The following is a 16944-nucleotide window of genomic DNA, read 5'->3' as shown; positions in this document are numbered from 1 at the left end:
CTCACTATAGTAGTCTCGACTTCCTGAGCTCAAGTGATCCTTCCATCTCAGCCTCCCAAGTAGCTGGGACTACAGGTATGCATCACCATGACTGGCCTTTTTTTTTTCTCTATTTTTTAAGGGACTAGGACTAACAATGTTGCCAAGTCAGTTTGTCTTGAATTCCAGGGCTAAGGTAATCCTCTCGCCTCAGCCTCCCAAAGTGCTGGGATTACAGGTGTGAGCCACCATGTCCAGCCTATTTAGAATACAATAAATATTAGTAATATGAAAGATAAAACTCTGCAAATTTTAGTTCAGATCCATGGAGATAGATGCAGGAAACCCAAGATCTATCAAGTGTGAATCTCAGAAGGAGAAAATAGAGACTATAAAAGGAAGATATAAAAAATTAAGATATCTTTTTTAGCGAGAATTAAAAATCCCTTTAGATTGAAATGATGTACTAGTTTTATTCTTCATAATCAATATAAAGACACATCCTCTACATCCAAATCACTACTTTGCTTTCTAAAGATAGAATTGAAAGAACAGAGTCTTCAAGTCTAAATATAGACTAAAGGCAGAAACAATAACTGCATGAGGTGCCAGAGGCTCTAAACACACATGCAGGTACTTGTCTGTGGTCACAAGGGACTAGTGATTGCTAAACCAAGATCAGATTCCATCAAAGTATCTTCACACAGCAAGGATGGGAGGATAAATCCATCACTTCCCAAACGGTGGATACAATTCAAGAGAATACCAAAATAGAACAGCGATGCAAATTAAATTTGTATGCAGCGACACCATGGAGCATTTGCCATGCTCTTCATTTTTTTCTCAATAAATAATTTTGAGTAAGCATTGCTGGAGTTTCACTGGAATACTTTTCTAATTTGAAATAATTCAAGGATTACCTCTGATATTTGGTAGCTTCGTTATTTAACACACTACTTCATAACCCCCTTCTGCTACATGCACAGACACATTCACATATACCTCCTCTTCTGTAGAGCCGTCAGAAGATTAAAAAAAAAAAAACTCAAGGGTGTTTGGATTACTTAGAAAAACAGAAAAAAATGTTAGGATCTTAGCCCAAACCAGATAGGTATATCTGTATTCACAAACTACCCTCTTATCCACCATATTAGCACAGAGTCCTAATTGCTCACTACTTTCTCTGTTAAGGTATTTTGACTCTACTGACAAACGTTAAGGCGTTATTTAATGTTTACTTTGGATTAGAGGACCACAATACACTTTTCACTAAGTTCTTAAAAATATTATTGTTATATTTATCAAAATATTGATTAAAATATCTTCTTAAATATTGACTAAAATATAGAAAATATATATTTACTAAAATTTTATATTTATAAATACTAAAATTGTATATTTTGTCTGCTGAATTTTTGCTTTATTAAATTTGGATTCATTATCTCAAATGTTTAAATATACCAATCTACACTGACCTCTTAAATAAACATTATTTAAAATAAAATTGTTGTATCATACCATGAAGTATGATAAAGCCATTATTCCATCAATATCCTTATAGTAATTGTTCTTATATAATATAATATAATATCCTAACTGGAGCCCAGTAAGACATCTTTCTAATTTCTGCTTTCCTAAAACGTGGTGAACATCTCTAAGAAGAGATACTTGTGCCAAAAGGCACACAGAGCCTCACACAGAGCCTTTTGGCTACATCACCCACAGAGGCTTTATATGGTCACTACATGGTGATTGCCTTCATTAGCTAGTTTAAACATTAACAAAATCATGAGTAGATTATATTCAGAAAGAAATGTCCTTTCACTTTATTCAAGTACAGATGTCAAAAGCAGTTTTAAATATCTATTTTTGGATTTAAATGCTAGCTGTTCATTCTTTTCCCTGCACAAAAGTAAAATAAATTAATTTGCATTCTTATACTGTAGGCACAGCTGGCTGGAACATTCTATGAGGAAGGTGATGAGACTTATTTGGAATGTCAGAGCAAAGTCCAGAATAAAAGCTACTAAGGTTGAGTAGGGAAATGCTGTGCAATGGTTCTCTCCTTGGCTGAATTTACCAGATCTCATAATCAGTGCAAATCTGTGACAGTTGGGAGTTTTAAAATTAATGATTAAAACAAGTATTATAATAGCATGAGTTAGTATTAATTATTAAACTGTTATTCATTAGATGCCTACTATTTATTCTGCGTATTCCTAATAGCAGTCTCATGTAGTATCCTTATTTCCTCCATAAGGAAGGTGAGGATCAGCTAAGTAGAGTGACTTTCCCAATGTCACTCAGGTAATCGGTGATTTGAGAGACCAGCAAGAATTGGTGTATGATGCTGTCACAAAGAATACTGTGTAGGTTTTTCTTTTTTTTTTAAGATCTTAAAAGGATATGCTAGCATGGCTTAGTAAACACTTTGTGTACCTCTGTAAAGTTGCCCATGAAAGTTGATGAGAGAGTTCTATGTCCTCTAATTCCTTGTGGATCCCACTAAGGCTGAGTCCTTTTAAAGTAACACATACCTGGAAAACTAGGCAAATATTACAGTGTCCCTTTCCCAACCTGCACTGAAAGTTTCAGAGAAAGATATAGACAAGCTATACATATGGATATGTGTATATACATGCTATGTAGGCAACACATGGTGAGTTGCCTCTGAGCACACAGATAACAGGAACATGTCCATAAATGATAGCTCTAAGACACAGGGTTAGAAGCACCCAGGGAGTTTGGCTGACAATTTTGACAGTTCAGTTTCACGGCCTGCATAGTGATTAATATTATCAGGCCATGATAATATTATCGGTTCTGCAGCATCTTTGTCCCTCTAAATTTAAGAAAAATTATGAAGTTAGCATAATTCGTACTAACCCTTTAGAATCCTCAGTAGTATATTTCAAGGCTTGCTTTAAATAGAATTTCTTTAAGATCTTATAGAAGTAAATATGTAATCTTGGCAGCACCTCTCACTAATGCAATTTTATAGTCCTATACCCATTTATTTAAATTGAGGCTGAGAATTCCTAATTTGAAAAGCTCCAAAATCTGAAACTTTTTGAGTGTCAACATGGTGCTTACAGGAACATTTCAGATTCTGATTAGCAATGATCAACTGGGAAAGATGATAATATACTATTTATACTGTAAATGTTCCAAAACCTGAAAGAAAATTTCAAATCCAAAATACTTTTGGTTTCAAGCACATCAGATAAGAGATACCCAACCTGTATACCTATCTTCCTCATCTTAATAAAAAAGGCCAAGGATATGTCTATTGTTCACCATTATAACTTCAGAGCTCATTGCAATAAATAGTAAATAATTAGTGTTTGATAAATATTTCATGAATGAGTAAATTCTTGAGTGAATGAAAGAATGAACAATGAGTTTAATCCTATTGTTTCCCCACTTCAAGTTGATCAGAATTAAGTTAAGCTATATTCTCTTGAACTGAACCAATGTACTTATTGTTGATACATTGTTAAGGTGTTAATAATTAGGCAATGTCACATTTGAGAGAAGAAGGGAAATGGAAAAAGAAGAGAGAGAGGGAAGATGAGAGTGGAGAGAGACACACAGAGAGAGAGAATTAGAAAGAGACAGGTAGACAGAGAGAGACAGAGGGAGAATAAGAATGAATAAATGTCTAGGGTTTGCTTAAAGGAAAGAAATGAATGAATAAGGTAGAATGTCAGGTATCAACTGGGAACTGGTAATTTAAGATATAGAAACCCAAATTCATTTCAATATGCTCAGTTAGTAAACAAGCTATTTATAATAACATAGTCTGGATATCATGCACATCATTAATGTAATACCATATTCAATTCTCTATAACAAATATTTGCTTTCTGTCTGTCTAAATATGAATAAGCCCCAATTTCCCATAAGCCCGGGTTATTTTCTTGCTTTTTAAATAAGGAGGCTTTAGAATGGGGTTCTGTTAATCTGGTGTATCTTTACTAAGGTCAGTCAACTATTTCTCATATCAACACAGAGCCACTGTGCCACTAAGTGGCTGAATGAGCCTGGACAAATCACATGACCTCACTTAGTTTGATTCCTTAGTTGTAAAGACAGGAATAGTAATATCTACCTTATTTAATAAAGGAACTGAAATTGAAGTGAGATATGTAAAGCCTAATGAATTATCAAGTTAATTTTTAGATATTCATGCCAAATTATAATTTAACAACATGAAATACTTTGGTGTCACCTGTGTCATTAGGCATCTGTTCTTCAGAAAAAAAAGACCATGTTTTCTTATATGAGAGGGTTGTGGAAGGCTCAAACGAATAATGTCCGTGAAAGTACGTCATCTACCTACAACTATGGCTATTTATAATCCCAATAACATTTTAAATTAAAAAAATAATCTTGTGCTCTCTTTGATAGTACATATACCAAGACTGAAACAAAGAATGTTCTTACCACAAAAAGTCATGATTGATACACAGCAACATACTTATTTCAAAATATTCTTACGTCAACAATTTCAAATTATAAAATAATTTGGAATTTGGAGGATATATTTAATTGCTTTCTAAATTGTATCATAAGTTATAAAAATATAATACAAAACACTACCCTAAAAATATTTACATAAAATATTCACTGAAATTCTATACACTGACTTTATTAACTAATTCTGTATGGCCAAGTTCTAATTTGAAAATAATGTAGATTTGGAATACAAATATGCTATCAGGTTTTTTCAAAAACACATACTAATTTAATTATCCCTGGAAGCTATGTTTTGAAATAGGCAAAAATACCCACAATGTGTCATAAATGCCACATTACTGCTCAGAGCAGTGATTTAGTCACACTGCTTGACACAGTTAAAACTCCTCACAAAGTCAGAGAATATCCTCACAGCAGTCCAGTTAATTATTATCTAGAATACTAGATATAAAATTGGCAGCTTGCAATTATTTGGTTGGATAAAGTATGAAAACCTTGCAAAGAAGTGACAGAGAAAGAGATTGAAAATGTTCTTCTTCCACCTCAAACCACTTCCCTGTGTGGTCTCTGTAATGAAGATGGGTTACAAAATCACCACTTTGGCCCACCCAGCAGGGGAGGTGAATGAATCATCAACATGGAAGCTAAAACCATGGCCTAAAAAAGCAACCATATTGCAAAACAGGTCAGCACAGTAAGCAGAACACACACACACCAATTTTTCTCATCATATGGCCTTCAGCAAAAAATATAAACTTTAAACACTGAAAATAGTCCCTTGAAACAAACAAACCAAAATTCTATTAAGCCACACTCTATGAATGTTTTAACTAATCTAGAAGACCACATTTATTTTGCAATTACAAAGAGAGAAAGTTTATGAGAGGCAAAGACAGGGTATTTTGTGACACTTTGCAACCTTCACCTATGTCCCCAAACCTGTTACTATTTGCACCAATTTCATATTTTATATATCTCAAATAGGCCTTGTTCTCCTTCCAGGATCTTAGCATATTCCTTTTATTGCTGAATTAATTTTCCCCTAAATAGCTCTCCCAAAGATTTGAGTTGAAACTAGGAGGGAGGGAGCATTATTGAGGGAAGATGTTATCAGTGTCTTCATTCACCAAATTCAAAGTGCTGGGGGAACCTTTGTAGGATTTTTGTTCTGGACATGAGCCAGGAGAGGAGGCCTCTGCGTCAGAAAAACCTTAAAGCAAAGTTCAATCTAGCTGGATTCTCAGAAAGAAAGACTTACAGCTTTCAATTTCCAAGGTGCAGTTTTGTTCATCCAGTGGGTACCGCCTTAGGTCCATCATGCAGGCAGCCGTGGTTGTGATTCTAGAATAAAAACAGCAATGATTGGTGTTGTTAGCAGGTCAAGGGATAGAGTTAGAAATTTATATCCAAGTTCCAAAGAGTACACTTTGATTTAGCTGGAGCTCTAATGAAAATGGTTGATGTAACTTTGGATAACCATTTTCCTTTATGATCCTCATTCTGATTTGTAAAATAAAAGACTGGACTGAATCAGTATTTCACAAGGTGTGGTCCATTAATTTCTTGTGCCAAAATCATTTGAGCATGGGCAGGGAGTAGAAAGCAGTTCCCATCCTTCCAGAATATCCTGAAGTGAGGCGGGGTGGCCCCAGGACTCTATTTTACAGGCAACACTGGTTACTGAGAATATGGACAAAGAATATGCCTCCTCTCACATTCATTTTCTTTTCCTTTTTTCAAAACTCTAAAACCTAATATTTTCTCAATCTTAGCTCTGATCCATCATGTTTCATCTTTTTGTACATAGTACAGTACTTTACATGTGGCTTAATGCAACATACAACCAGCCTTTTATCTTTACCAGTCTTTTATCTGTCACTTGATTTGTTCTATCATGAATAATCTGATATTCTCATGACCCCTTAGAGAGTGTTCCCTATAAAGTGGCAGACTAACTTATTTAGAACATTTTGCACTTTTATTATTCTATCAGGAAAAGTAAATATGTTCCTTCTCCCTATTGAAGACTTTCTAGGTGCCAAAAAAAACCCCCACTTTTAAAGGATTTATCAATATATGTTTTCTGATTAATAAGATAGCACAGGATCAAGAAAAAAAACAAGTTTTAAAACATAACCAATGTATGTATGAATTATAATTTTTTGTAAAAATCTCACAGAGTACCTGGAACATAGTAGACCCTTTTAAATTTACAGCTTCTGAAAGAAACTAAGAGTAAAAATTAATGTTGAACTTGACTAATTGAGGTTTATTCTACTGTGAGAGATGCTATATTGTGTGTTGGGAACAGAAAAATAAGAGGTAGCTCTAGCTTGGGAGAACCCATCTACAGCTAGACCTTTTTTTATTTAAAAAGCTTTGGACAAAACTTAAACCATTAATTCAGGTGGGCTGAGTCTATAAAATTCCTCAGTTAGGTGTGAGTGTCTTACCTGTCATTGTAGAATGGGAATATATGATTAATTGATATAAATACTTCTTATCTCTCCAGTTTGATTCCTGTTTAGTTATTATTACTATTTTTTACTGCATCAATGCTGCATCAATCCCTCACTATCTCCACTGTCTCCCTCCAAGTCCCCATTGCCTCATGTCCAGTGGTGGTGGCAGTAGCTTAATCTCCCAGTCTCTGCATTTGCCTCTCAGCTACACAACAGTCAGACAGATCTTTTACCAACATAAATTAGATTTTAGCACTCCTCTGCTTAAAATTATGAGTGGATTTTCTAAGATAAGCCAAATTCCTGGTTTTGGCTTACTATTCCTTGAATATTCTGTTCCTTTTCTTCCTTCCCAGTATCATCTCACACCAAGCCCTCACTCAGTATCTTTCAGTCCTCTGATGTGTCCCCTCTCCCTAGAACACGTGTCTCCCTGATCTTCACAGAGGCCTCTCTTCTGATCTCTCAGTTGAAAAATTACCTTTTCTGAGAGTTCCTTCCCAGGCAGCCGAACCAAAGTGATTGCCTGAACAAACGTTCCATCTTATCTTTCTGTTTACTTCTTTCAAGCAATTATCACAGTCTGAAATTACCTTGTTTATTTTTTAATAACATTTCTTCTAATAAAATCTAAATTGTTTAAAGACATAGACTCTATTTGTTCTACTTACTGTCAAAGTACTCAATAATAAATATCTGTTAAAGGAATAAATACATGAATTTATAAAGAGGCAAGCAGTTGGTTTTTCTCATTATAAGACTTTATACTTGGAACATTATTTATCTTCTTTTTAACTTAAAATTATAATGCGTCTTAGGTTATAGAGGTTCCTTTTACATTTTTAACAATGGATGAATTTTAATCCATTTAATTAATATTATATAAATAGTACCAGAATTTATCTTATTATCAAATTAAATGCTGCTGCTGTTGAAATTCACCAAATTCCTATATTCTACAAATTCTATTAAAATTCACACTCACATCCCATTGTTTACTCAGGGATGACAAAATGACAATTTGTTTTGGCTCTGCGACAACTGGGTGAATTTCTCACTGGTCTACTGTTGTTTTTTTCTGTGTTGATTGGTTTTACATGTAGATACAATCTGAATTGACATTAACAGAGATCTTTACTATATAGAACAAAAATTTTCCATAAAAATAAAATTAGGTATCTGATGAATGTACCAAACACCAATACTATTTATATAAAATGACAGAAATAATCCGTGTCTTGAGCAACTAGCAAAACATTAATTTAATGGACTGAAAATAAAAGACATGAAATTTACAAGGGCACACATACAATAAAAAAGGAGACAGCCCAGTACAGAAAGCCTGGCTGTGTAAATGCAAGAGGTTTACAATTGGTGCTATGGACTGTGGCTCACACTTTCTGCTGACGCATATTCATGGCAACCAATATTCATGGCATCCATGAACTAGAGCTGCAAACATCAAGATAAATACATTGATTAATGCTGTCACAGGAGCAATGAATTCTACTTACGTTTTTAAAAAATTAGAAAAAAAGTGTTTTTCTCACAACAACATTTTTATTTAGACCAGCATTTTACTTTTTTGTTTGTTTGTTGTAAACAGTGGTACAATATACTTCATAAAGCTAAAAGACGTTTTCTAGTCAATATTTACAAAGCGTTTGTGTCTCCCATTGGATTAAAACAGAAACCTTGGAGCCAAAATAATCCATTTGGAATCCTGATCATATAAACAAAGATGAGTAATCTCAGACAAGTCACTTGTATTCTGACACTTGGTTGGCTCATCTTGAAATTTTCAATTAAAGACTTGCCATCCTAGTTCATTGTGAGATAACAAATGTAGAAAGAGGTCTATAACTCATAAAATGTTCTGCAATGTTTGGTATAGTTATTGCTAACTGCTAATAAGTAGATACAGTGATAACTTAATTTACCAGAGGTTATTTGATAGAATGAGTATGTGTTTGTATATATGAAGACATGTTATACACTTACATTATAAGCAATGCAGAGATATCAGAATGAATGTCAGTAGCTTCTCAATACACAAATATGCAAAATTACTCCACATATACATGTGGAAATCTATAAAACAAAATACAGATAAATAACAAAACCGCACCCTTTCCAGGTGCTTTTTGAGATCAGGAACCACATCTGTTTTTATCATATTTATATCTCAAGCCTGTTACTAAGTATCTGTCACATTTCACCAATGCAGAATTAAAATAGCAACAATAATAACAATAAATAAAACAAAAAATGGGAACCATGATCATAACATTCTCAAAACGAGGATTTTGATGTAATTTTCTATACTAAGTGCCTGATTTAACCCACGTAAAAATTCTCAAATACATTTGGAAGTAAAAATCATTCTTAGAGAAGAAATTACCCTGGAATGACTCTTATTCATAAATGCCTGGAGATAAACATCTAAATCTGTTCTTTGAGACCTTTTGATTTATAACAAGGCTGAGTTTATACAGGAAGAAGTCAATACAATAAACACACTTAATAGGTTTTTCATGAACATGCCTTTCTAAATCATGATAAACACTTTTAATGGGCTTTAAATAACTCAGCACCACTACTAGGAGTCTTTGAAGTGAGGCTAGTAACCCATTACGCAGGAATCCTGATTAAATTTTAAGACCACAGTGAAATATATGGTGACAGCTCTGTCTTCAATCAAATGAAACAGTCAATGATGTCTCCAGAATGTGCCTTATTTATCTGTGGGAAATTTTCTATAATTAAAAGTAGAAATGTGTCTTCTATGGGGCTGAATTCTATTGCATGATGAAGGCCACCTTTGAGAATTGCCCATATTTTGATTGGGCTAAGGATCTTGGATAAACTTTTTATTACTTAGCCATTGGGTACTGTCATCCAAAAATGACTTGTATCATAAAATATTAACATAGAACAAGAAATCTAAATACACAACATAGCCTAAATAGTCATTAAAGGCATCTATAAAATAAAAAAATACAACAGCAAAGCCAGCATTTTTTACCAAAGCCATAATAGATATTTTGTAGTGTCATTACCTAAGATTTAATGATACCACTATATAATTTCAGGTTTGGATATGACCTTTGGATACAAGTTTGAATATGATCAAAGATAGCTATCAGATAAAGATAGATGCTTTTGTCCCTCAGTCAATATGAATAAACTCAAAATCATAATCAAGGTGATAAAGCTTGGACTTTTCAGCAGTCTACTTGAGAAGGGATTCAGGACCTAGAGTATAGTTAATCATGTGCCTAAACATGTGAGGACCCTGTTAGAATTTCAACCAGAGGGTAAAAAAAAATGTGACTTTGTACTTCTACTTTGTTTGATTTCTTTAAATAAGCAACCATCCAATGTATTTTACCAAAAAATCAAGATGTTTTCTCAACATCTTTGTATGTCTTAAAAAAAATCAGATGCTTCAATAATAACAACAATATTTAAACTATGTTGTTCTAATGCACAACATGCTTTTACTTTGTTCAAAATGTACATGTACTTAAAAATGCAATTTTTTCTAATTAAAAAATTCAGGAATCCTCAAGCATTAGCAGTCAACATAATTAAAAATTATTAAAATGTTAAAAATGACAACCATGTATATTTTTATAAGCTATAAAACAAATTTTACATCTTCAGTTACTGAGGGAAAAGATCTAAATATTGAATTTAAGCATTATAGTATGAACTGAAATTTTGAAAAATTCGAAAGAGCTCATCTGAGTGTCTTCCTTCAATGGTACTGTAAAGAATTTGCTTTCATATTCTCCAAGAAGACTTGATACTATGGTTGTGTCTCACAACCATTTCAGTAGGGAAACAAATTTAATTTCTCACTTGTGTCCTTTTTATGTCTACTCTTTCGGATAGGTAGAACATTGCTGTAGAAGTTAGGTAACTTTAATTTTAGCATTCTCACTGATAACTAACATACCTCATATTAACTAATCACTTACTAAATTCTAGGCATCATCTAGTGTTACTGAAATACAATCTCATTTAATGTGAAGTAAGTCCTTTTAGTATTCCCATTTTATAGATGAGAAAATTGAGGCACAGAAAAGTAAAGTGATTTTCCCCAAGAGTCACTCAGTGAGTGGTAGAGCTAGGATTTGAATCCAGAATATTTGATTCCAGTGTCCACATACTTAACTAGTAAGCTATATCTAACTAGCTAGTTGACCTTGATAAAGTCATTGAGCTTCTCTGGAGGACTGATGGATTTCTTATATACCAAATGTATTTAAAAATTCTATAATCCCATGAAAACACATTACATGTTCTGTGACCTTGTATATTTTGTAATTTTGTTTTACCCACACATTCAAATACTATATTTCACAGCTGCTCATTCTGTTTTAGGCAATTATGTAGATTAGCCCACCCAGGCAAGCAAATACAGGCCTTTCCCCAAGAAGTCCCACTTAATATTTTCCCCTGATTGAAGGTCTCCCTCCCCATTTTACACCATTCTATCTTCTTGATTTACCTCCACAGAGACCTCCTGCTTAAATTAAAATCTCTAAGACTCATGCATAATTGTTTTTAAAAGCTCTTTAAAAGTCCTCTTATAGAGTCACATGCACTACTATGCTCAACTTTGTAATCACCAAAAAAAGTAAGATTGCTAGCAATCATGTTCCCATTTGATAAATCATGCATTTCAGATTAGAGCTATTTGTACTCTTCTGCAGCTGTTTGGCCTTCTGTGACTCTTGGATTTTCTGGAATCTTATCCTCCGCAAAGATACTGTGACCATTAAAGGGCTACACAGGTTTCTGCCACAAATGCAGGCACTATTATGAAAGACAGTCCTTAAATAACATGCTTGTGAAATCCAAATAGTAGCATCTAGCAAAATCTCATTTTGTGAGCCTATAAATAGTATTTTGATTTTCAATAAAAATATTAATAGAAATAGATATATCAATCTCAGCCTTTGCTATTCTTCCATTTTCCATTCCCTGTTGACCAAGTCTTCCCATATTACCTTCCTGGTAGTCTCATTTACAAATCCTATGCTTATTTCAGGAGTGAGAGTATCTTCTCTTCTCTATAAGTTATGTATTAAAGGAAGTCTGAGTCCTTGAGAAAAGGTAATCATTCTAATTTTTGACCCATAACCTAACAACCGAAATTTGATTTCAGATTATGATAGCAGATTTAATTAAAAAGTCCCTTACAGACTAGAAAGACATATAGAAAGAATTGGTAATCTCTGATTATTTTATAAGTGGCTATTTTGTCCACAATTTAAAATGAATGTTTCAATAACCAGATTTGTATTGCATTTAGGAAAACATATCTCCAGTATTTTATTTTGTTGTGTGACACCTGGGAGAATTATACCATTTCAGAACAAGTTCATCAGTTTTACCATAGTTTTTTAATTAAAAAAAAAGTAACTTACAGATGTTGATGTTCAGCTAGCCAGTGACAGTTACAACCTCAGCTGGGGTCCTTTACACTTCCAAATCCCTTCCAAATATTTTTTTAAAATATAAACTACACATGCTGAATGTCTTTCTTGACCCTCCAGTTCTGCTCTCTATCCTTAACCATCAAATTTTTTGCTCCTAAAATTGGATTGTTTGGATTTCCAAAAGGAATTTGCTGGGCTTCAGGTGAATGTGACCAATAGAGAGAATAGGATTCTGGGAACTGGAGGAGAGTGCGAATAGGGGAACTGTTCCCTAGACTCCCCTCCTGTGGAAACTGTGGCCAGTTTCCCCTGGCCATTCCTTCCTCTCCTGCTTTAAGACCAGAAGGCCAAGAGCTGATGGCAACCTGCTGATTTATCCTTGGGAGGGAAGGAGTGCTATTCTTTTCTTTGTAAATAGTCCTTTCATTGCACTCTTCTCAAATTACTCCATTTCAGTGTGCCATCTGTTTCCTATCAGGTCTCTGACTGATAGACAACATTATAGAACTGTATTTAAAATATGAGGCTCTTCCAGTTAAGCCTGTCATTAAAAAAAATTAGAACCACTTCTTTCTTGGGTCCTTTGCCTTGGAATTTTGGAGATAAGGAGATGAAGTTTCCCTCTTTCTAAAATGAACTGCCTCCATACTATCATTCTGGTCTCAGCTCATCACAGACCACTTGAAAAACCTTCTTGGACCACCCAATTAAAGAAGGCCTCCCCCACTCATTGGTCACTGTCTCATCCTTAGTTTTGTTTTCTTCACAATATTTGTCACTATCTGACATGATTCTGTGAACGCAATTAGCTTATTTTCTGTCCCCTTTAGTAGATTCAGGGTCTGTCTAAGGCTAGGTCCTCCAGAAGCCGACCCTGCAGGACATTCATTAAGGATTATCACCTGTAAGACACAGGAAGATGGGGGATTGTATAAAGGAAGACTTGGAACCGGGAGGCAAGATGCAAGCCCAGTGGAGCGTCAGCCATCCCAGCCTGGAAGTTCTGGTAGGAGTACTGCCATTAGAATGACCCCCATTATAACTGAAATGGCAATTCAGTTATACAAATTCCCTTCCCCATCACCACATGATCACCTTCCTGGGGCAGGCAGCATCAGTTGACTGAGGAAAAAATAGACATGATTAATTTTTTTTCTCTCTCTCTTGAGGTAAAGCACTTTCTGAAAGTTCAACGGGCAACGTTCTCTGTGGTTGAGCCAGCCTCTAACATGCCCTCATACTCATTTTCCCTGCAGTACGTGACTGCAACCATAATAACCTTACACTCTAATAAAATCAGTCTTATTGTGGCTGATACTGTTGCTGTTATTTTTTTAAACATGAAAAATAAATCACTCAAAGCCCTCTCCTGTCACATACTGGCAACTCAGGTTGCACTATGACTCCAGCAAAATCCACAAACACTGCCTTCACAGGCCTTTCTGCCACTCTGATATCTGATAGCAAAAGATTTCCATTTAAATGGTATATTTTACAATTTAGGAATTAAGTTGTTTACAGAAAATGGGCCGTAGAAATGAGGAAAAATGCTTAACACCATTAGAAACCACAAATTTGCATTAGGAGTACAAATTAAGCATGACAATTACTGCTGATCTAATCAGCAAAATTTAAAGAAATTATAATACCTAGCAAGGAAATAGATCCTCTTGCATATGTTGCCAATAGAGCAGAAAACTGATACAAACTTTATGGAGGGTAATTAGACAACATTAATCAAAATCCACTAAATCTGAAAGCATTTGCTCCTAAAAGTCCACTTTAAGAAATTAATGTGAAGATAAAATACTACAATGTATATACAAGGATGTCAAGCATGACTTTATTCTTAGCTGGGCAAAAAATAGAAACATTCTATATACACACTATGTAATATGTATGTATGTATACCAAATAATAAAGATGTGTAAATAAATTTTGATCTAGTCACATGGTGTGACAAAAAACACTTTGGGAGCTGGACGCGGTGGTTCAAGACTGTAATCTCAGCTCTTTGGGAGGCCAAGGTGAGAGGATTGCCTGAGCCCACAGGTTCGAGAACAGCCTGGCAACTTCGTGAGATCTCATCTCTACACTAAGTTTAAAAATTAGCCTGGTATGGTAGTGCACGCCTGCAGTTCCAGCCACTTGGAAGGCTGAGCCCTGCAGGTCAACATTGGGGTGGCCATGAACGTGCCAATGTACTTCAGCCTGAGTGACGGAGTGAGACTCTAACTTAAAAAAAAAAGCCGGGCACAGTGGCTCACACCTATATCCGAGCACTTTGGGAGGCTGAGGTGAGAAGATTGCCTGAGCCCACGGGTTCAAGACCAGCCTGGGCAACTTGGCGAGGCCTCAACTCCACAATAAATAAAAAAAAATTTAGCTGGGCATAGTGGTGTGCGCCTATATTTCCAGCTACTTGGAAGGCTGAGGTGGAAGGATCACCTGAGCCCAGCAGGCTGAGGCTGCGGAGGCCGAGAGCACGCCACTGCCCTCCAGCCTGGGCGACAGAGTGAGACTCCGACTCAAAAAAAAAAAAAAAAAACCAACAAAAAACCCAAAAAGCAAAAAACAAAAAGGTCTTTGATAAGAGTGAGGGCATGGGAAAGTTTTCTTGTAAGTTAAGACAAAAAAAAAAAATAGCAATATGTGTGGTATGGTTTCACATTTATTTAAAAAGGTATATTGAGTATACAGTTAAATGACGAAAACAAACTAAAATATTAATGACAGTAGAAATACAGTTGATTTTTTAATTTTTAAATATTTTCTCTAGTTTCACAGTTTCTATAATGATTGTGTACTGTTTTTCTCTCTAAAAAAATGTTATCAAGATAATTTTCCCTAAGTTTCCATCAAGAATAGTCACTGCCACTAACTTATTCTATCTGCAATAGCATGTGTTCTCTATGTGAGAACATATGGTAATAAATGGGATACTTACATTCCATGGGTTGGAATTACTGGCCAGAATAACTGTGTCAAACATAGGCATTTCAATAAACTGCATGCACCATTTAAATGTTGGTGGAAATATCATCATTTAATTACAAGTTCTCAAAGTAGAAAAGATGAATAAATGATATCTACACAAATATCCTTCTAATGATTGAACTCCTTCCGTAAGATCTCTATAATTATTATTCTAATGAATCTCTTCAGTAATTTGGAACTCACTGTCTCTGAAAGGAACCTATTCCATCTTTGAAAAGCTATGATTACCAGAAAATTTTTTCTATATTTAACAGTTTCAATTTATTTAATTGTAAATCACTTATTCATGTACTTGCAGTATTTTTTGTCTGGGCAGTGTTTCTATTTTTCTTAGTGATTCATCAGAGTTTTTGATATTTTGTTGTGATAAAAGCTATCCATCACTTACATTTTTGTTCCTTAATCTGTTTTTATGTCTGGGAAATCCTTCTTCCTCTTGAGACAAGTTAGATATTTCACTATAGGTACACCTCTTTTTATTGTGCTCTGCTTTATTGCACTTCACAAATGTTGTGTTTTTTACAAATTGAAGGTTATGAAATCTCTGCATTTAGCAAGTCTATTAGTGCCATTTCCCCAAAAGCATGTGTTCATTATGTGTCTCTGTGTTACGTGTTGGTAATTCTAGCAATATTTCATACTTTTTTATTATTATTAAATCTATTGTGGTAATGTGTGACCAGTTATCTTTGAAGTTACTACTGTCATTTGTGTTGGGTGGCCGTGAACCATGACCATATAAGATGGAGATCTTAATAGATAGATGTTGTGTATATCTGTCTGCTCCACAGATAGCTGTTCCCCCATCCCTCTACTTCTACTCAGTTCTCCTTATTCCCTGAGACACAACAATATTGAAATTAGACCAATTAATTACCTGACAATATCCTCTAAGTATTCGAGTGAAAAGAAGAGTCACACATCTCTAATTTTAAATTTAAACTTAGAAATGATGAATCTTAATGAGGAAGGCATGTCGAAAGCTGAGATAAGCTGAAAGTAGGCTTCTTGCACAAAACAGTCAAATTGTGAATGCAAAGTAAAAGTTCCTGAAGGAAATTAAAAGTGCTACTCCACTGAACACAAGAATAAGAAAGCAAGCAACCTTATTGCTGATATGGAGAAAACTTTCATGGTCTGGAGAGAAGATCAAACTAGCCACAACAAATCCAAAGCCTAATTCAGAGGAAGGCCCTAACTCTCTTCAATTTTATGAAGGAGAGGTGAGGAAGCTCCAGAAGAAAAGTTGAAAGCTAGCAGAGGTTGGTTCATGAGGTTTCAGGAACAAAGCTGTCTCCAAATACAAAAGTCCTAGGTGAAGCAGTAAATGCTGATGGAGAAGCTGCAGTAAGTTATCCAGAAGAACTAGCTATGATAATTGATGAGGGTGGCTTCACTAAATAACAGAGTTTCACTGGAGACAAAACAATTTTACATTGGAAGAAAATGATGTCATCCGGGCTTGGTGGCTCAGCCTGTTATCCCGCACTTTGGGAGGCCGAGTTGAGTGGATTGCCTGAGCCCGCCGGTTCGAGACCCGCCTGGGCAACTTGGCGAGACCTTGTCTCTACAATAAA

The 16944-nt window shown here is 34.9% G+C and overlaps 1 protein-coding gene across 3 annotated transcripts in view; it reads right to left on the bottom strand.

Moving 5' to 3' along the window:
* Window positions 1–16944, bottom strand: part of GABRB2 (gamma-aminobutyric acid type A receptor beta2 subunit) — a 249410-nt gene that overhangs the window by 114978 nt on the left and 117488 nt on the right. For all 3 annotated transcript variants that reach the window (XM_021707620.1, XM_021707621.1, XM_008048217.2), the window contains exon 5: window positions 5717–5799. In XM_021707620.1, coding sequence (XP_021563295.1) covers window positions 5717–5799 — 83 coding nt within the window. The remainder of the gene's footprint in view (window positions 1–5716; window positions 5800–16944) is intronic.

Source organism: Carlito syrichta, unplaced genomic scaffold (assembly GCF_000164805.1).
Source record: "Carlito syrichta isolate Samal-C Ts95f unplaced genomic scaffold, Tarsius_syrichta-2.0.1 Scaffold121490, whole genome shotgun sequence".
NCBI classification, from domain to species: Eukaryota; Metazoa; Chordata; class Mammalia; order Primates; family Tarsiidae; genus Carlito; species Carlito syrichta.
This window is presented reverse-complemented; position numbering and strand designations above follow the sequence as displayed.